Below are 22229 nucleotides of genomic sequence, written 5' to 3' on the forward strand. Positions count from 1 at the left end.
TTAAATTGGCCCCTCAAAATTAAGCTGGGGAGCGAGGCAGGGCTAGCCTGCGGGGGAGCACAGTGCTCCTCTGGGAGTGCAACACAGAGAAACCCATAAAAGGTTAATTTATTGTTCGAAATTTGGCAATATTTTGTCAACAATAAATTTGTAATATGGCTTAAACAAAATCTCCTTTTAATTTTGGGAAGTAAACTCCTGTCTAATGCCTTTTTCTTTAGAGGTCAAAGTCGGAATCAGGGATAAACCTGCGGTTTTCAGAGCAAATCCAGGTTAATCTAGCTGCAGTATTTATTCATTTATGTTTAATCTGTGTTTCTACAAAAAAGTGTTACAACCCTGTGCTCCACAACATACAAACTGTCAGAGAAAGACCAAAACAGCAAACTAGCCAGATGTTTTGTCTGCCCAGCAAACCTTCACAAAACAGCTTTCCATTCTGCTGACCGCAGCCATGGCTTTGGTTCCTTTTGTCACCCAACCAAAGCAACTAATCTCAGCAGTTGTCGTTTGCTAATTAGTTTGAGTTATGTGATCACAGCTGAGATTTTGGCAGTCTTTTCTGGAACAGGTTTAGTAATGATGATCAATTATGACTGGGTGGAATTTCTGACAGAAAATTTTTTTTTTATCGTTACCTGACAATATACGGGAAGTCTTCAATTAGATAAATGCAGTTAATGAGCTGGCCCTGCCATCTGCTGTCATTTCTGCTGCTGCTTCCGCCTTTAGTGCCTGCTCAGGGTCTCCCAGGTCACTCCCTTTCCTTCAGCTCAGCGAGGAATACAAATCCCTCTAATGAGCCAACACAGTATTGAAGACCTGTCATTCAGGCTGTGCCTGGTTTCATCTAACACAACTGCCGAAAGCTTCACTTGCGAGATGGGCTGGTGACGGACGTCTCCAATAAAACAGCACTGAACCAGAAAAGGTTCACTAAGGGAATTTGCACAATCTGCTAAGATTCCCAGTTCTCAAGCTAAGCGCGTGCAGGGTTGGTGAGGATGATAAATTGCAATTTTGTTTTACAATTTGTCATTTTAACCATTTCTGTTCTTTACGGCACTGTGGCTCGTCACAGGTAAGACGACTGCGTGTAATACTGTGACAGCTAGTTGTGATACTCGACGTACCACGAGTACATCACTGCTGCAGCCATAAGGACACCAAATAAGAGAGGGCAGTGTGCTGTGGTGCACATCTGTGTCCATAGCTTACTATGTCCGAGGCACGTGTAGGAGCACGCTTTCCACAGCAAGGGGCTGGCCTGTGTTTCGCCCTCGTGCGTGGGCACGAGGGGCCAGCAGCCAGGCTGTGGGGCTCCTCCTGGCACCTGTGCTGCTCCACCAGAGCTGTGTAGGAAGCTGCTTAATCCAGGTCTGTTGGACTGGCTCTGGAAGCCCTGCTTTCCCCACATCCGCTCCTTCTCCCTGCTAACTCTGCTCCCCTTGCCCGTGCCAACCACGTAGCCTCCAGTAAGACCAGTGGGTACAGTCAGCACAGGTACGCTGTGTGATTTGCTCTGAAAATGGAAACTGCTCTGAAAATGGTGGAGAAACCAGTACAAAAGAGACATGGACACGCTGGAAAAAGTTCGATGAAGGGCATGAAGATGATTAAGCAACTGGAGCATCTCTCCTGTGAGGAAAGGCTGAGAGAGCTGGGGCGGTTCAGCCTGGAGACAAAAAGGCTCAGGGTTTCTCTCATCACGGAATATTAAGAGCTGAAAGGATGGTGCAAAGAGGAGGGAGCCAGGCTCTTTTTAGTGCTGCCCAGTGACAGGGCCAGGGGCAGTGGGCACAAACTGAAACACAGGAGGTTCCCTCTGATCAAAAAATACTTTTTCACTGTGCAGGTGACCGAGCACTGGCACAGGTTGCCCAGAGAGGCTGTGGAGTCTCCATTCTTGGAGAGACATTCAAAAGCCATCTGGGCATGATCCTGGGCAACTGGTTATAGGTGGCGCTGCTTGAGCAGTGGGTTGGACCAGGTGGCCCCCAGAGGTTCCTGCCAGCCTCAACAATTCTGCAAGTCTGTGAAATGATTTTTTGTGCCTTCAGCTGGGCAGATTTGGGCATGGAAAGGAAGAGAAGCAGGAAGTAAACACATCTCTTCAAGAACAATGTGTGAACCTCCGTCAGTAGCTATCCTTTCCCATTTAGATACTTTTGGGGTGTTGCAGCAAATGCTGGAGGTGCTTGCAGGCTTGGCTTCATTCACAAACACAACCTGCTCCCTGGAGCACTATTAGCTCTTTTCTAGGATTGAGAAGCTATTTTTAATCTATATTCAAACGAGTTGTAAATTCACAGTTTAGAACTGGTCTTTACTCTTCAAAGGCTTGGGGTCAGGGGCTAGCCAGAGAATTTACCTGAACATGACCACCTCTGAGTTAAGAGATCACATAGAAGTGACCACTGTCTTTTCTGTCACCTTCTTTCTTCTGTTCTACCCTTTCTCTGCACAAGATTGAGGGGGAAAAAAAAAAAACCCCAAACCAACAAACCACCAACCAAAGTCCATCTTCTGTAGGTACAAGAATAACATCATTAAAACCTACATGGACGCTGCAGAAAACCACTCCCCAGCATTATCTCACACAGAGGGGAAAAACCCAGTAAAGCATGTGGTAAAAATCCAGCACTCCTCAAAAAGTAGCAAATATCCCAGAAGTTAAAATAGATCTTTATTACCTGAAAAACAATTTTCTCTCTTTTTCTCCCTGCTTGCTCCCTTATAGACTCTGTCTGGATGTTCAAAGTAGCGGGCTATGATTTGCGTTGATTTTGCTTGCTTATCATCATTCAGCTCAGGTTTTAAAGCTATAAAACCTCCACTGAATTACAGCTTTAGAGGTACTGACAGGATGTGCTTCAGTTCTGAGACAGAACTTGGGAGGGGGGTCTGCAGATGCAGGAAAACTCTCCTTGGCAACATAAAAAGCCTCTGTCCAGTGTGCACAATCTTCCTTTGCTGCACGTAATGTCCTGAGAAGAGTGCAGCACAGTAATATTTGTTGCTTCATGTCCTAATGTACTCATTGAAAAAAATAGCTGATTTTATTGATGTTTTGTTCATTGCGAAGCGTATTGTGGTCAGCGTTAGACCATTTTCTTCAGGTGGGACTAAATTCATTAGGTATCAGCTGCTTTCACCCAACTCTCCTTGGACACATGCCAGTTTCTAAAAATGTCGATACGAACCTTTGGATTCATTTTACTGGGTGTTGTATCCCATTCTTTGATTTACTGCAGTGCTGTATTTACAAAGGTCAACCAAATGTCTCAAAACCAAGCACAGTGCGCTGGCTGCAGTAGATGCCGCCCCAGACAGCACACCTGCAGCCAGCCCTCCTCTTGCAATAGACGGCAAAGATGAGACTGGCACAGGAGTTCACAGAGTGCGGGCAGTTGGCCCTGCAGAGCTCTTTGCTTTGGCTCTAACAGAGCATATTCGGAGTATAAGGACAAATCATTGCACAAGATACATCCCTCCAGCAGCAGCTGGCCCAAAGACCCAGAGCGATGGTCTCTCAATTCATCTTAGGCTTAAAGTGTCGATTCAGCATTTCTTTGCTGCCTGTACAGTAGTTTGTGTCTCCTTATCCCACGTTCAGCAAAAGATGAGGAAACAAGGCAAAGGATTTCCATTTACAGGGAGTGCTGGGACTGAGTTTCACCCTTCAGCAAAACTTAGTCCCCGCAGGACATTACTTACACCCCACCTCCTGGTTTTAGGAAATTACTTTAGTCCCTGTCCTTGAGCTATCGCTATGTCTGTGAACACAACCTCCTACAGGTGCTCTACAGGTCAACTCCCCGCCTCGCCCCCCCGCCTTTTGTTCCAAAGGCCCTTGTGATCCTCTCCCCCCCCCGGGGAGCAGCTGCGTGCCTGTGCTGCATCCCCTTCAGGCTGTGCTTCTGAAATATTCCCCACAGGAAAGGTTGAAGCAGCTCCTTGCTGACGGCCTTTCTTTTGAAAAGCAAGAGGAAACACTTCAAGGGAAGTCAGTGAGGAAGGTCAAGGAAAAACAGCAGCAACAGCAGTCTGTCACAAATAAGCAAGAATGCAATGCAGAGAATCCCTTTGCAAAATAATTTCTCAGGAAATGGAACAAATATACTAGTGGATCTAGTACCAAGAACAAATCAATGATGTAAAACATTTAAATATATAACCAAAATTCCAGCAGCTTATGAACTACCAAAGCAGCTATTTCCTATGAAATTTGGACATGGATTTACTCCCTAAAATATTGAGATGTTCACTGTAAAATACTCTATCAGTTCTGCACCATGGGGTAAGAAAAAAAAACCCACCAACACTCTGTAATAAAATGCAGGAAATACTTTAATATTTTGCAGAGCTTTGCAATTTAGAAACTCTTTGCCCTTGCAACTCATGGCAGTCAGTGTTTTCTGTCCTCTGGCATTTTCCTCTGGTAAACCATAGCAAAAGAGGAAAAACTCCACACCAAAGCCTTTGTAAAATTAACCCCTCCCTGTATTTTGTCAGGACTTCCAGCTTCCCTTCTGCCCTCTTCAGCTCAACCAACAGTTAAGCTGGTATAAAATCCTGCTACAATAGCTTAAGTAAATATATTTAGTGCTTCAGTTTCAGCTAACATTTCAATTTCTCCCACTATTATTATTTCTGGCTAAGTGAAAATACACTTGGTTTAACTACCTAGCCATCAAGTGGTTTAATTATGCAGCCTATGTTTTATTTGTGTGTACCCAGCCCCCCAGCTCTTCACCCTCTCTTCCCTTCTTCCCATGCAGTCTTCCTGAAGCAAATACAAACCCAGCATCAGTCAGTTAGAGAGGAGCTATGAACTGTACCCTTACCACAAGTTCTAACCTAGGTAAGTTTGCCCAGCAGTGCCTGGGAGGCTCATGCCATAGGCTCCGTCCCGACCGAAGCCTGCAAAGCCATCAGCCTGTCATTACAAGAACAACCAGTTCCTTACTGAGCAATCCAATTTTTTAAAAACATTTAACGTTCTTTCTTCAGCAGCCTTATTTTACAACCCAGGAAGAGTCACTCTATCCTGATGCTCAGTAACACGAGCTATGCATCTCTAAACCTTTCATGTTTCTAAGGCTTGCATACTTCATCCATTTAATCACAAGATTTTTTTGTTAATGCTATCCAAAGTAACTAATGATCCTAGTTTCTTACATGAAATGTATGTCAAAAGCTGAATTAAAATGACAATGAGAAGATAAAAACAAATTAATATATAAAAAGCTTTCTGCTACAGAATCTGGTTCAAGGTCAGAATTTCAAGGGCTCTAGTGGCGGACATCCTTTCACTCAGTCTCAGCAGATGTGGCTTTGCCCTTCAGCAAGTACGTGTCAAGGCTCTACCTGGATCAGCTGAATGTTGTGGGAAAACCTGGCTACCAACAGAGCTCTGGAGCAAAGAGTCATGTCTGTCACCCCCTGGGATTACTGATACAATGCTGCTACATGCCCCACTGACATTTACAGTTACACTCAAAACAAGATGCTTTTCATCATTTACATCTCAGCATTGACTTCTGCCTATTGATATCTTTTTGCTCAGTCACCGTGCTTTTTCCAGACGTTGCTGGACAACTTGTGAACAAGAAGAATGGTTGGGCAGGAGGGCAAAGTGCACTTTCATACAAAAGAGAAGGCTTACACATAGTTAAACCCTGTTCCATGTAAACATTTATGCTACCCTGAAATCTTTACTATCAAGGATTAAGTTCAGCTTTGTGCTTCTTTTAGGACACGGGCTATTGGCTATGATCTGACTTGAGACATCACGACAACTGAGTTCACTCACACTACAGAGGTATTAGCCCATCAGTCTGCATTTCAAAGCCAGCCAGCAGAGTTTGCAGTTGCTTCTACAGCATCCCAGAGGTACCAGCATCTTAAATGCAGTATTTGAAAATAAGATCATCTCACCTGTTATGCATACGTTGGCTAACATTCAAGCTATTGCGTAGCAACAGCAATGTGTTCTCATAGGTCCTCCTATATAAGCTTCTGAATTACTCACTGTCATCCAGAAAGTGATAAAACTACATTTATGAGTAATAAAATTCAAACGAGACCTTTATTTACATTGGGTTTTCAAGCGCTGGGTGTTGCAACATACATAACAAAATTTCATACTACATTTTTTATAGGAAATCAGGTTGAAAAGCTGTTCTACAGAATCAATTTGTCAAAACTGGCTAAGCAGAAAATGTGCCAGCTTGGTTTTAGAGTACTCTGTCAATTTTACAGTGTCTGCTATCGTTCAGAGTATTCCTGATGTCACGGTTATAAAAACAGAGCGCTCATGCAGGTTAATTTACAGTGAACTCACCTAGTAAATTTTACATTCTTCACTTGTTTAGAAGAGCAGGTCAATACTCTCCACATTGTCTCACAAAGCAATTACAGATCCAAATAGGGAGAAAACTAGATCCATCAGGAGATTTTTAACAGAAAGAAACTAGATGTAGCAAGACAAGGAGTCAGAACTTTAATTCCATGACAAACTGAATTATAATCTCTCATTTTGTAGAAAACGAGTTGTACTGTAAAGATTAATCAAGTCCTTTTATTCCCTATTAACATTATGCAGCAACCAATATGAGTGTCTAGGTAAACAGAAACTTTGTGAAATGTTTTGCTGCAAAGCTGACTTCAGTAATGCACGCAAATGATAAAGTCATCAACTCTGCTCACTGCCAGAAATAAAAAAAATGGCTTCAGGAGCAAATAACACTGATTCATACTGTGCTCAAGCACTAGTCAACAAAATCTATTAAACTGCACAGGTGAAATAAAAAAATCAAAGCAGCTTTGTTATCTGACTTGTGACACCTTATTTAAGTCTCAGGCATTACTTCTTTATATCAGCATAAATACGTAGCCTTCTACAGCTCTTATGATGTGGTTACAGACACAAAAATGTTATAGTAGAAAGCAAGAGCTAGTTCAAGGAATTTCAGACTTTGAAATCAGCAAGACACAAAGCTAAAATTCATATGTTCCTTTTTCAAGTTATGAATACCTTCACTAAAACATAAATATTTTAACATATATTAATTTTTTCTGACATTCAAAATTGTAAAGTCAATATGGCAGAATTATTGTTAAAAGCACATATTTACAAATATTCTTTTTTCCATACATAAAGTATTTGGCATAATTATAACAATCTTACTGCATACACAACTGTTTGCTTCTTTTTCACATAATGGTACACTCCTTATTAAAATTTACCAGTTATGTACAAAAATACTTGAACATTTATTATAGAAAACCTCTATAACCACCATCAACAGCATGTAACTGCTGAAGGTTTAATTGACAGAATATAAAAAGTGGTCACTTTCTTCCAGTTAAACTATCAACAAATCAAACACAGCTAAAATCAACATGAGCTTCCCAACAAAAGAGGGAGAATATTTTTAACAGCATGATTGATTTAAAATGCAGTTCACACAGCTGTTCCCAAGCACATTAAACAGTCAGTAAGAGAAAGAGGATACAAAAAATACATACAGAAGGTGCTTTTTTTTCCCCCTCCACATTCCTACGGCTTGGCATTAGCTTTCCAGAACTCTTCAGATGCCAGTCAGTAAAATACAACCTTAGGCCAAACACCGTTCTCCTACAATAAAGATGACGGTGATGAACTCAAGATAAAAAGCAAATCCAAAACCTGGCTTCACTGGTATGTGCACATCGAAAGATCTGGTCAGAATTTTTGCTGGGTTTTTACAGAATTATTAGTGACCTTAGCAATTAGCTTTCGAAATTTATTGATTTATAACTAGTAGTTTGTATTTTAAACAAACTCCATTCATTTACTGTATGGCCTTGGTACTAGTCAGTACTCATTCCTGTACACAAGTGAAATGAACAATTCATTTGTACCCATTTCATACACAGATTGTATTTTAGGGTAAACTTTGAAAAAGAGCAGAGAGCCTCCACTAGCAAAGTGCTAGCTTTTTAAAAAATAAAACTAAGCAAACAAACAAACAAAAAATCCCATTAACTGGAAGAATAAAAGTAAATTGCACCTCAAAAAGAAAAGGATGTGTCAGGTACAGTAATACACTAATGGCACAAAACTTTATCAAGATTCCTCAGAATGGTGCTGTATGCTGAATGAAATGCAGGTATTTTTCCATCTTAAAAATAATATAAACCAAGTGTGTGTTTCAGAAATTCCAAACCACATTCTTACAACAGTTCTCTGCAGTATAACTTGCATTATATTTCCATTTTTCCACAGACATTTGAAATGACCAACCTGTTCATCGGCTAAGAGAAACAACTTCCAGCCTACTTGCAGAAACATTCTAGTCTACAGACTACTTTGTTAGAAAGCGTGCATTTATCTCTAGTAGTAAAGATCCAGTCAGTATATTCTGCATTTTGTAAGAAGCATTTGGCTAAATCAGATGAGAGTTGTAGGGTTTTAGATTTTTTTAAAAACAAAAATAAAGTACAAATAAAAACATTTATCAGTATTCACCACCATGAACTTGAAAAAAAATCCTCTCATTCATGCTTCCTATAATATCTGGCGCAACCTAAATTAGTAATTTCATTTCAAATGTGCAACATAATATTAATAAGCATTTCAAAATTACTCAAAAGAAAAGGTGGGTGAAATATTAAAGTGCCTAACTAAACGGTTTTTACCATTTTTTAAAAAATATTATTTCTTAAACGGTAAAGAACTGGTTGCAATTAAATAGAAAAGTGGCTTCTCATAGCTGAGAGACTTTGCGGGGCAGGGGCCTGGGCCGGGGAACCTGCTCAGTCCTCCTGCTGCTGTTTTCCAGGTTGTTCGGCCGGACCAGCTGTGGCTTGGGCGGCAGCGCTGGTGGGTCCGTGGTGGGTGGGATGGAGAGGCTGTGAGGTAGAGGAACAGGGCGCTTCAAAGTCCGCTCGTACACGCTGTAAGGCGGCGGAGTTTTACTTTCTTTTCTCACAGGCTCCTCAGAAATACTGTAGCTTGGGACAGTCACTGTCGGTTCACTGCCTTGGCTTTCAAAGCCTGACGTCTCTGATGTGCTACATCGGCTGAGCGAAGAGATGCCGCTGCTGTAACTCCCTGACAGCACCGGGGAGTTGGATATAAGCCCCGAGGAATGATACTCCACTGGAGATGGTGTGAATGACTGCAGAGACCCCTGCTCGAAAGAAAGGGCAGAAGAAGAATTTACCTGGAGTAAGCGAGGGAGAGCATTTCTGTGCTCAGACTGAAAACATATGGAGATACCGGCATGTATATTCTGAGGCTTGATAAATGTAAATGGTTGTGTCCCTGTTTAATCAAGATCCAGTAAGAAACCAACAAAAAGATCATTTCAAGAGTGCCTAGGTACACCTTAAACATGGTGTGGTCACGCTCGTAATTCAGTAATTCGTGTAAGTGGACGTAAAACTGTATTTAAACGCTATCTTACTGTCGTAATAGCCCGGAAGCGCCCTGGCTATTTAAACCCTGGCTTTAAACCGAACCCTCCTCGCGGGTTTTCCCAGCCGTAAGCGGCAGGCGCCTGGGGCGTGCCTGGTGGCGTCCTGCCCCCTAGCGCCCAGGCACCGCACCTGCAGCCCGCTCACTGCTGCTGCTTCAGGCTCTCACCTTCCACATGCATTTTCCACATGCGTTTTCCTCACAGTTTCAGTGCACCGTCACGCTATGGAGAGTGCGGTCACATCGTGCATCATTTCCGAGCGTGTCACAATACCGATGTCAGAGGTGGAGCGCAGATGCCGAGCTAAGAGCCGCTGCTGTGCGCCAGCCCCTTTCAGCCGGCAGCTCCTGGTGTGTTCAGGGGCAGCAGCAGGAGGGCAGCCGGCTGAGACATCTCAGCTGCTGCAGACAGCAATTTGAACTGCAGCAGCTCCTCTCTCCCATCTCCCAGGCGTTCCTTGGACACACTGTGCCGCTCGCACAAAACACAAACCACCACTGTGGGCCCCAGGGACAAGGGTCCAGCCGAGGGCAGAGGTTGCAAATGGTGGGGCCAGCAGCCCCGCAGGTCTGTGCGGAAGGTGAGGGATGGCAGCTGAGGGCCCCATGGCAACGACAGTATTGATGAAGAATAGACGGCAGGGACACTAAAGCCCTACCTAAACCCACTGAGCAGTCCTATTCTAGTGAAGCAACGTCAACCGAAAACTGTAAAAGGTTAGACCAGGCTTTGCAAGCTGAGAAGTTTTTGCAACATCTTAATTTTGACTGGAGCCATCCAAGACAACTTAGACTTACTGGCCCCAAGCACAGGCTAAAAAAGGGATGTTGAAATCACAAAGACAAATTTCTCACTCCAGTTAGACTGGTTGGTACTCAGTGGCTCAGCGTGAGAGTGTGAGCCATGCAACAGAAGGTGGGGAGGGGAGGAAAAGGAGAGGGGCAGGGGTGTATAGAGCTGGCTGCACTATCTTTATGCTGTTGAGATAATTTTAGTTATGCATCTAGAACTAGATCCACAGTGCACTGAAAGCAATGGAAGAAAATCTTAATTTGCATCAGTGGGTTTTGTACTAAGACGGCCTTCTGTGGCAGCACGTAACACTTGGAACACAAAGGCAAAAAAAAAGCCCTGTATATGGCCTGGGAAAAGCAGAGCGAGTTTTTTTTAAAGCTCAACACATGTTGAAGACATTTCAGACATTGTGAGGAGCCTGTTTAACTACTTGTTTCAGGTTCCATTCCTCTGCATGTGAGGAGGCGGCAGTTGCACTCTTAACCCCACAAAAGGTCCAGGGTCAAGGTTTTCAAAGAAATGATGTAGTTAGTTCAACTTCCATGAATGCCTGACACTCGGACTAAGTGACCATAAATAAGATTTAGGACCTTTGCTTTTGTCATTCAGAACAAGAGCAAATATGTGTAAATCCTGCCTGCCTCAATTTAGGACCTGAGCAGGGGTAAGCACTTGGATCCTGACAACAGTGCAGACTGCTTGTACCAGTAGTGAGTAACAGTCTAGACACCGTAAGAGTCTGGAAATTCACGGATGCTTGAAGTTAGATTCAGCAACTGTCAGAATGAGTCTGGGCCAGCACTCCTCTCCCAAGTGGCAATCCAGACTTTGGCTGTAAAATGCTTCAATTCTGTCCAGGCATTTAGAAGAACATGTTAGGACAAGCTTCAAGCCTCCCTGAGAATCATCACTACCGAGCCCATTCAGGAAAAAAGGAAGAGTCACTCACCTTTCGTACAAGCTGCTAATGCTCTAAGAGCTTCCTAGTAACCAGTTAGTGTGAAACCTGGGATCGGTGCTCCCTTCAGCAGAAGACATACTATGGTAACAGGACTATAGGGCACTCTGATGGCCAGCACAATTGCTCTGTGTTGAAACTGTAGCACCATGCAGCCACAAGTGGAAATGTTACAAGCTCATGGGATGACCAACGGGAGAATGACTGTGGGCTTGTGATTAGGGACCTCAAGGGGAAAGGAGGCATTCTGAGGTGGTACTTTCCTCCTCCTCCTCAGGAGACATGTACCTTTGCAGCTTTTGTTAGGCATTGGGTACCTGAGGGACCACTTCAGCAGGGCTGCTTCCCTCTGCCCTCTCGCCAAGTGCCTGAAGCACCAGTCATGCTCCTTTCTATACGCTCTCCTTCCTGGTTGTTGACCCTCATGTTTCTAACTGCAGAACAATCTCTGCTTCAATGGGGTGGTAGCGGCTATCCCCTGGACAAATGTTGCACTGTCTGTCAATACTTGGGTTTGCCTGAATATGCAGGCTGTGTGTTCACATCCTCCAGTGCTGGGGAAGACACAGATTTTCTGGTCAAGTTTTCCAACAAATAAGCTGTTGTGCAACAAGCAGGTACCGACACATTCAAGTATCTTGAAATAGAAATGAAACCTGCTCAGTTTAGCCTGGCCCAATTGCTATGGGTGATTAACTGCCAGAGAAGACCCAATGTTTATTCATAGCCTGCGGTTAGCGTTTCCTACTGGCAGGCTTCAAACTACTTCCAATTTCTTATGCAGCCTCCCTGGATCATTCTGCAGAGGGAATGGATATTGAAATGATGGAAGTGGGGATTACTCTTTAACACACCCTCTAATCCAACAGCTCTGGATGCTGGAGGAGTAAGAGGAATGGGTTGCACAACAGGCTCTCCTTAGCTGGCATCTCCCCTTTTGCCACTGCTGGAGACAGACTTCCGGACTAGGTGGCTCATTGGGCACCTCTTACATTTATTTCTTAAACTCCCTTCCGTACTCTAACTCAGGTGAGCTTGATTATCTACATAGTCAACAAGCCTTATATTGAGAGGTTAAAGGTTCTGAAGATCAGGTTTCTTACCTGCAGTTTTGAAAAATCTTCAGAGATGCTGTAATTGTTATGGCTACTTACTCTTATGAATGGTTTTTGTATAGGCTTATGTTAATAAAAGGAAAATAGTATATATTTAATATACATTATTTGGGATTGTATTATATCTACCCAACATCATGTACAATCTGTCCCACAAAGGCAATTCACTGCAATAAAACAGTACCTTCATTGGTGATCTCCCAGCAGGAGAAGGGGAAACGGAGGCTATGTGTCTTGCTGGTGATGCTGTAAAGTCAGAAAGATTTCAGTGCATTCTTGGCATTACAGTTTTCACAAAGAAATCTTTTTAAGTGGACAGGAGATCATTCAATAAACAAACATTATCTCTGGTTCCCTTTAGGTACTTGCCTGATGGCTGAAAATAGTTTTAGAGATTTTGTTTGTTTTACTTTGTTCTCAGGATTATCTTGCAGTACAACCAATGAAGCATAAGAAATTTCTGCATCCATCCTCCCTGACAAATTTTGTATCTCTGTAAGTTGGTTTATATCCTACCAAATGATAACAGAATTCAAAAAAAGTCAGTATAATAACTGTCCCCTCCTCTTAAGAAATATATTATGTATTTGTATGTCAAATAAGAAAAAAAGACAATACATAATGTACTTACATCAAACATTTACTTGTAAATACACTGTAAACATGCCTAACATTTTTTGAGGCATAAGTCTAACACACACAAAGTGTCTTCGCTCCCTTGAGGACAATTACATTTATATTACCACTTAAGCAGCCCTTCCTTTAAATGGAAATTAATCTTTTGAAAGGCAAATTCGTTATAGTAACAGAACTCATGTACTTCCATGATTCCATGTGCATTTTCTGGCCTGTAAGATTCTTTGTGGTTAATGATCATTGCTGATTGCTAACCTCCAATTAGCATAAGATCAAAATATGGCATTTTATCATCCTCCCTAGTACTAGCATGAATGTCTGGAACTACTCAGTCATTAAGCGAAGGGGCAGAGTACTGGAAACAGAATGCTACAGAGAACATTAATGAGATGAAAATTCCTGTGGAGGCAATTCTACAGCCTTCTATGTAAGTAATCAAATAATCTGCCCAAGAAGTTAAAGATCAGAGTGGAAAAAATCTAAGCCCTCAAGTAAATCATTTGTTTTTACTGGAGTTTAGCATTAAATGTCCATTAACTCACCAGTCTGTGCAGGTCTTGGTGGTACAGGGGGAGATATAAGCTTTCCACTTTCTGATGTGTTTCTGGCTTCCTTCCCACTGTCCAGGCTCCAGCTGCTGGGCGTGGTGTTTACAGCTGGAAGAGAATGAAAAAGCTGGCATTGGCATCACCCACTTCTAGCTCTCTGACTTGCCTTTATCTGCGAGGGTAAAAATACACAGTGAAAACAACAACCATGACTGAAAAGCTCTCATGATTACATCAGCATTTGAAAAGCTCTTAAATAATGGCTGTCAATCTCTTGGCTGCCCGATGTATGCAACTGGCCCTTCGGTCAGTTTGTGATTGTATAGAAGTTGGGACCATCAACAGTAGCAGCCGAGATAGCACTCTGGTGCCCTGCAAATGCAGCCACAAAGGGAGATAAGCTTGAAGCCTGTTAATACAATCGGTTTATCTTTGCACCGGACTGCTATTTAGAGCTTTCTAGGCAGAGGGGAACAAACTATCCATAAACTGTTTCCATTAGCTCATTTTATATACAGAAGGGACTAGGGAAAGGAACTTGCCAAATTCCAATCACCTCCCTCAGAAAGCTTTCTGTGCTAACAGCCTTCTTTGCCTGCATAGGCTACACATTCAGAACTGAAAGGAAGAAGAAAAGAAGGGCACAAAACCAAGGAAGTAAAAATGGGAAAAATGAAAGAGCAAGGCAGGGGGAGGGAATCAAATGAAGAAATTATTTTTGACTGAGAAAATTTATATACCCTGTTTGTATGCATGGTCAAGGATCTATGCTTAATAATGTAAATTGACAATCACCTTGACATGCATAAGATCAGCTGATGTATTTGTCTGTGTTACCGTTACCTAATTCCATTACTTTAATTGAATGATCCCATAAGGCCTGGAACAGCTTCCTTACTAGAACTGGTTTATCGCATGTTATCAAGGAGCCACCAATATTGGGAAGAAGTCAGACAGAAAGGCAAGGCATTTAACATGGAAAGGACAAAAGCTAACTTACACCTCACAATTTTTCTTACACATCCTGTAAAAAAGTGGAAAACACCTTTCTTCATATTTCCCCCTTCCCCCCCTCAAAACCTCACCACCAACTCCCCACACACACACTTTCAAAGCCTCAAATCTCTTGCCTTGCTATGACAGTTTCCTTCTTGCCTGCTTGTTTCATAGTTGTGAGTAGAGAACCACATGCAAGGACTCTGTGCTCATTTACAAAGATGAAGCAAAAAGCAAATCATTGTTGCTAACTGGTGGTATTAATTATTGCTATTATAGCAACATCAAGGGCTCTCCAAAGGACTGCAGTCCCACTATACCAGTGTATACCAGACTTAACACAAAAAGTACAGTACAAATAATACTTGTTTCATGTCTGTAACAATATTGTTACAGTATAATTTCACATTAGTTGACTCTGAGAACAGCGTACAGAATAATCCATTTTCTGCAGGATCATTTTGCTTTTTCATTGCCAAAATATGGAATACATTGTTTGCTTTTTATTGTAAGCTGTCACCTAGCAGTATGGGTTTGCCCTCATCTTAAAAATTACTTGGCACCAGACCAAGGTACTTCAAATGCCCGAATCTCTTGACAAGCCAATTTTTTTCTTTGAAGTCATCTGTGCAGTCAGTTCTCTGGTCTGCTAAAGTCTCCAGGAGAGAACATTTTATTTTAACAACTTTGTAATGTACTTGGCTACATAGGCCAGTGGAAAAGTTTTGCCATTTCCATGTTAAATTATTTTATATGCTTTTCAGCCCTGTGAAAAATTCCACACTTGAGCTTTCATAAAAACTTTCACACAAAAATACTTCTAAAACTCAACTCTTAATGATGAAAATGTGATTCTTGGTCAGTTCTTGTTACAGCATATTCTTAAAATATTTATTTTCAATACACTTATTTTACTGTATCCTTTATTCAGGGTACCATAAAAGGCAGCACATAAATGATGGAGCATATTATGGACGTGAAACACACAATGAAATCATGGCACAGTAACTGTGCCAACAATATTGAATTTCCCCATGTGCAAAATTATAAAAGGCAATATTTTGTCTTTGGAAATTCATAGGTTTCTCATTTACCCTAATTAAAAGCAAAAAAACCCCAACAAACCACAAACTGATCTCTTATCTTCCATCAAAGCGTAGCGAAAAGCACAGTGACTTACACTTAGTAAAGAGGACTTGCAGGTACCACACTTGAGGACTATCCTCTTTAGCTTCTCTGCGCCCTAGTCTCCAGAAGTTATCTCCAGTATTCATCACCCCATATGTCTCTTGAGAAGCAGAAAGGACAGCTTTCACAGGCAGTGTGCTGCACCATCACCCCTTTCTGGAAAATTCTGTGCCTTTCTGAGTGCAACCCTCAGTTCAAACACACACCATGTCCCCCCCCACCCCCTCCTGCTTTTCAGCAAAGTTTTTTGAAACTTAACAGTGTTAGTGTAATTTAGTTATTTTGAATGTTTTGAAACTTGGAGATGACAGTATGCACTCAAAAGAATTAGCATTCTACAGGAATATGACAAATTAATTATATTTTCATTGCTTCAAAGATCGGTATGGTGCAGCATTTCCACTCACCTTTGTCAGGGCCAGGCAGACTGGAATCACTTCGTGGCAAAGCACCGTCACCAATATGATTAAACAGCATTCTCTGTAAATTGAGAACAGCGTGGTTTATGCATAGCTGCTGTTGTTATTTCAGTAGCCTTTAAGAAAACAAGGGGGTTTTTGTTATTATCCCCACCACACAGGTCTACTTTGGAGGTAGAGCGACAAACAATCTAAGAACGTAAATAGTTTAATAAAAATATGTGTATACAAATAGGAAGTAGACTAGTTTTCTGAAAACGGTACACACTGGAGGGGGGATTATCATGTACTGAGTTCTGACAGTTTCCAGCCACCTAAAAACAAAATAAGGCTCATATCTCAGGTGGTGTCTTGATAGATTACTAAACAAATGCAGGGATAGATGTGCAATAATTTCATGGTACAATCGGCATCTGAACAAGGTGTAACATTTGACATTATTCAGGGTATGGCTGTTATCTTTGAAAAACATTTTTTTTCCAACCCTAACTTTTTTTGGTAGCAGTGTTCTTAGTTCTCTTGTGGATAAAAATTGACCCATGAAATGTTTTGTCTTTCCTTTTCTGAATATTTGGTTGGTTTTTTTTTTAAAACCACAGTAAATGTATGAAACAATTTTAAAATTTCACTAGTAGTTTCTTTTGGCAGCATTCAAATAATCCGTGGGTCATCAGCTTATCTTCATAACAGATGTAAACAGCATACAGCTAATCCTACAAGTAATTCAGATGTACCTTCCAAAGAAAACGAGAACAGATAAACTTTCCTTTTTTTTTTTTTCCTTTCTTTTTTTATGTAAAGCAAGATCAGACAATTGGTGAAATCCAGATCAAATCAAATCCTATTCTTGTAACTCCTTCCAGTGTTCGCAGAGGACTATGCCGAGTCAGCAAGGCACTATGCTGTGGTTCCACAAGATGGCAAACCCAGCTGCAAAATAATCACCAGTGATCTATCATGCTGCAGCTCCAAGTTACAAAGTGAGGAACAAACACTTGGCCAACTCAACTTGACTTAAAACATCTGTGTCATAGAGAGAATGCTTTGGGAGGCTCTGGCCTACACTAGGGTCTGCCTATCTATGCTGTACTAGAGTCACACTGGGTCAGGTAATACCTGTTTTCCTGGAGTTACCATTAAAGTGAGGTGGTGCAACTATATGTGTGCTCTAATGCGACAGAAAACGGGATCAGATGTTCCTGACTGGTCTGGATTGAAGGTTCACTGTTTACTGAGTCTGCAGTGCACTAGGATCTGGTGGGCAAGTGCTGAAGTCTGTCTGCTGTTGTGAAGGTAAAGAGCAAAGGCTGAAAAAGCAACTGAAATCGGAGGAGATAAAGAGATAAAAGCTGAATGAAATACAGCAAAACAAGGACATACTAAAATAATGAAATATAAAACCACATGGAAGAACAAGAGCAATCACAGGATGTTTACTGACATGCAAAAAGCCCCCCAAAATGTAAAACCCAAAAAGCTCTATTAGGAAGAGTAATAGTGCAAAACCCAAGGAGCTTGTTGACCAGTCAATGATGGCAGGCATTCCTCTTCAGAGTATGGGAAGAGCTGGAGAGACATTGTACAATCGCTCAGCCAGAGATCAAAAAGCAAGCACAAATGGATGTTGACGGAAAAGCGCTGTACATAGATAACCTTGAGCATCAATGAAGGAAGTGGATGCTTTACTGCTGTGGTCTTGTTCTATGAAGTCCACCAAACTTCTGTAAATGAGGTAGCTATGGCCTGAAAGGACTTGATTTGGACTTGAAGTGCCAGAATTTGCCTGTGTATCTCACCTTTCCTGGTTGAAAAACTATTGTGAAAATTGCATTCATTAAGCCGTAACAAAGACATTAATAAATGGGTCCTTTCCTCATTAACTTAGTGTCAAGCTCCAACCAAGACTGTTGAAGTTAACTGGTGTTAGCATAAAAATGGAAACGACAAGGAACAGTTTGAGCATGTAACTTCTCATGAGAGTTGCAGGTATCTCTAAAGTATCCCTCTACAATTGTCCTGAGGATTTCTTTTCCCCTTCTTATCGGAAGGCAGAGAATCAGAATTTTGTTTCTAATCACCGTCCATTTTTGCTGCTCAGTGAATAAAGCACCAGAGAATGAAATTGCACTTCTCCCCAGAAAGGTGTCTCCTCATTTATGGTTATGAGGGCAGAAAGAAACTGTCAGACCTTCTCACCTTTGAAACATACTTGAGTGTATGAGCAAGTTAATTTTCTACTTACCCTCTCATGGGACACTGAGGGTACAGACAGATTGGGAGATTTTCCTGACGGGCGAGTCTCAGAGAGAGTGGAGACTGGGCCTACGAGCTCCTCAGCCTCCCTTATCGAATCTCGGGTAGAGTGGGGGATAGAAGTCGCATTCCACTTGGCAAAGCAAGAGTTTGCAGTCTGGGAGCAAAAATGGGATAATTTTTTCCTTGCGGCAAACCGTAAAACCGCTTTATTTAAAAAACATCCCCTGGTCTTTCCTATGTGTTGGTCTGGCTTCACTACCACTGTGAAAGTGCCCAGTAGATATATCAGTAAGTAGTTTCTGAGAGCAGCCCTTACGTCTGGCTAAGCTTCAGTATTACTTCTTAAGCCCCCAGGTAAAAGCATGAGGGCTTAAACAGAAGAGAGGAAAAAATTAAATCAAGAGCCAATTCAATAAATGAAGAAGCAAGGGACAAGAATACAACTAATGAGAAACCAACAAATAATTTCTAAATTAAAGGAAGCTGGGCTACCAAGTTGTTTTTTATCAGAGGCAAAATTTCTGGTGGAAATGAAAGCATTGAGAGGGGGGCCTTTCACACTGTGCCTAGGTTCTCGTATTTGCTTCAGCAAGAGGTGCATTGTGTGATGGCATGGATTAAAACAGCAACTGTGCTAAAGGAAAGCACTTTAGGAAAGTAGGTCTGTTAAGAACATAAGGAGAAAAGATGAAATAAAGATTTAAAATTGGTCAGCTCATCAAGCTCATTTTGCATTTCAAGTAACTCAAAAGATACAAATTTCATTCAGACCTATGCAACAGGAATTTTAAGGCACGAACACAACTCACTCTTTTCTGTAGAGTAATAAAAAAATGTCTATCTTCTGAAACTACATTGAAAAACAGAAATTGCCACAGGGAGTGGGTTATTATCTCACAGTGGCTAGGATTAGCTATTTCAGAAGAAATAAAGGGGAGGTCAACATGGACAACTGCTGTGGTAACAGTTTTCTTTCTTTCTTCTTCCCTAGATTGAACAAACACTGCTGTTTCACACAAGCAGGCTGTGTCATCAGGTAAGTCTTTGCAACTCTTTCTCACTGCAGTAAGTATCAAAAACCAGATTTAAATCCAGACAAAGCAAGCAGAAATGTGATTAAGCACTGTGTATTCTATTCATATCTCTTTCATGTAAAATACTGTAAGAGTTTTTGCCTACAACCCCCGCCCCCCTAAATTAACAGCAGTGAGCAGACACTGCATCTGCTCAAAGCTCACTAAGTGCCTTTAACCATCACCTTAGCTATGTGCATTCAGAGGATTCCCAACAAGCTTCCTACCTGCGAGGTTTCCGAAGGAGTAGGGTAGATGGCACTGCAGGGCCTCTCTCTGGGGGAGAGGCAAGAGTTTTCTCGGGAATGCTTATGTTTGTCAGACAACAGAGGAGAGGCTAGAACATGAATGTGTCAAGTGATTAAATTCATGCAGTGAAACTCAAGACATTTCAATTCTACGCTTATGACAAAGAAATCCTGTTTTCCCAACAATACATATTCCTCAAAAAATAGGTTAAATTTGATGCCTGACCAGTGATAACATGCAGAAATTCAGCTGTGTAATGTATCAAGAATTTAATATGGTTTACCAGGGGAGACCAGCACTGACCTCTGGCACTGGATGGAGCAGAACTGGTCACATTAGGTGAAGCAGAATGAGTAGAACTGAGGCTTGAGGTAGACGGACTAGGCTGTGTACAGAAGAGATGCTGTTGTTACCACATCACACTTAGTGGTTTGGAAAACAAAAATTTGCAAGACAACTTTTCACTAAAACAAAGAACTTGTAATCTGTTAGACTAGTCTCTCAGCATTTGAAAATAGCAAACATGTAAAGAGCATCAATGTAAATACACAAAAATGTAGTAAAGTATCAAATAAATAGAAATGTAATTAATATATTAAAATGACTACATCGCAACTGTGACAACTGCACAGAAAAGTCTATGTAAGGTCAGATGACTGCATCCTAGTGTGTTGCTGCTTATTACTTTTGTAAAAAATTCATGCTCTAGGTTAAAGAAGAAGAAACAGTTACATAAAAAATTATTTCTATGTTAAGAAGGTTAACAGCCCATTTAAAGATTTCTCTTTTAAAAATAGTATCAGCAATAACTTTGAGATTTCTGAACGAAATAACAGAAGCATTAATTTAGTAAATAGCCTTGTAAGAAAGATTCTGTTTAGTTTGAAGAATTACAGTAATTTGTACCTGCATGTTAAAAACTTCATCAGAGCTTTCTGACTGCCCAGTGATATTGCTGACTTCAGCAGAAGCTTGGGATGACAGTGATGAGGATGAATACCGATTGACAGCTGGGTAACTCAAGGGACTATTACAAGAATAATGAAACACAAAATGGTTAACTAGTTGCAAATCATAATTTTTCATGAGAAAACAGCACATTTAGTGATCTCCACAGTTTAATTTGGATTTATTTATTGAGAGAGAGATAGAGAACATATATATCAGCTATTCATGACTGAAGATACTTCAAGAGGACCGTATGAGGAAGCATACACACAATAACAGTATTTTATGAGTCATCTTCTGCAAGTTCTCGTATTTTAACTTGCCTGCGTCGTGGTATTACCCTGGCAGCATCAGGGCTCATAGAAACAGGTATGGAATTTCGGCATACACGAGGACTTCCATTTGGGAAATGAACAGGGCTAGCTTGTACACAGGCAGAAAATTCCTGGCAAGTTATTAAAAGAAGATTAATTAAAATCAACACAGTATCATTAAGCATTTTGTAAGATACAGACAGTAATTTGAACAGTTACATCTGCATTTTGGATCAGCTTCATCATTGCTAAGAAAAATATTTTAGATTTTCACTGGTAACACTTTCCCCTTAGTAAAACATAACTATTTTTCTCTGCACTGTATAGAAAGTTTATTAACTTTGCCTTCTGGTAGTGTTAAGAATGCTACAAGCTGTAATGTGGACAACCAACCAAAAGATGTCACTATCTGTTGCCAGGAAAATGAAACAACCCTTACTGTAGCTGAGCAGTCTCCCGGTTTATCCATGCAGCTGCTACATACCTGTATTCCCAAGCTTGACTTCATCACAAAGAACTGATCCACCAGCTTTTTGTGCAACGGCCTCATGTCCTGTGGCACCACCTTCTCGTGCACCGCCAAGCCAAATTCTAGAATCTGGGCCTGCAGAAAAGACAGCAGGAAAGTGGGGGGAAATATAATTTTGATCCATTTTCTTCACACTTTCATCATCAATTAGAATATTAATAAAAGAAAAAAAAAATGCACGTTGTATTAAAAACAAGTATATAAGTCCCTGACAGACCTGTAATCAAACAACACCTAAGGCCAAAACCAATACACAAGAGGTTTTATGACTCTTGCCATTTTACTATTCAACTTTCCCAAAGATCCGGCCTACGCAAATTCAACTCTAATATAAAACCCACTATGGATAACACAGTGAAAAATCTGGCTCAATGGAAACTTTACAAAAGAGCAGTTCTAAACCCTAAATAACAGCTGTTTTCAACAAGAGCAGTTACAAAAAGCATGAAAACAGCAGCAATGGCCAAATCCACCAGAGACCCTGTAATATATTTTTAATTAAGTCCATGGTTCCCTATCCTGTTTGAACTCCCCAGAGGCCACAGTAAGTGGTGACTTTATGCATATTCTTGATGCAAGGCATGACAGGCTTCAGAATAACATTGCTAACACTCTGATCTTGCTCAAATTTGGTCACAGGCACGTAAAATACTGAACTGGTTACATGAGGAATCAGATAAACTCAAATTTAAGAACAAAATAGCTACACTGTGCTGTAATATCTTTGGATGAGAGCTA

The 22229-nt window shown here is 41.2% G+C and overlaps 1 protein-coding gene across 4 annotated transcripts in view; it reads right to left on the bottom strand.

Moving 5' to 3' along the window:
• Positions 1–6072: 6072 nt before the first annotated feature.
• DOCK4 (dedicator of cytokinesis 4) overlaps positions 6073–22229 on the bottom strand; it is a 256201-nt gene continuing 240044 nt past the window's right edge. For 2 of the 4 annotated variants that reach the window (XM_055807171.1, XM_055807172.1), the window contains 10 exons: positions 21447–21566; positions 20972–21093; positions 20607–20727; positions 20004–20085; positions 19679–19788; positions 18365–18532; positions 16111–16183; positions 13514–13627; positions 12520–12581; positions 6073–9179 (listed from right to left, as the gene is read on the bottom strand). In XM_055807171.1, coding sequence (XP_055663146.1) covers positions 8754–9179; positions 12520–12581; positions 13514–13627; positions 16111–16183; positions 18365–18532; positions 19679–19788; positions 20004–20085; positions 20607–20727; positions 20972–21093; positions 21447–21566 — 1398 coding nt within the window. In that variant the 3' untranslated portion in view covers positions 6073–8753. The remainder of the gene's footprint in view (positions 9180–12519; positions 12582–13513; positions 13628–16110; positions 16184–18364; positions 18533–19678; positions 19789–20003; positions 20086–20606; positions 20728–20971; positions 21094–21446; positions 21567–22229) is intronic. The other 2 variants (XM_055807173.1, XM_055807174.1) reach the window with 1 other exon arrangement.

This window comes from Falco peregrinus, chromosome 6 (assembly GCF_023634155.1).
Source record: "Falco peregrinus isolate bFalPer1 chromosome 6, bFalPer1.pri, whole genome shotgun sequence".
NCBI lineage: Eukaryota > Metazoa > Chordata > Aves > Falconiformes > Falconidae > Falco > Falco peregrinus.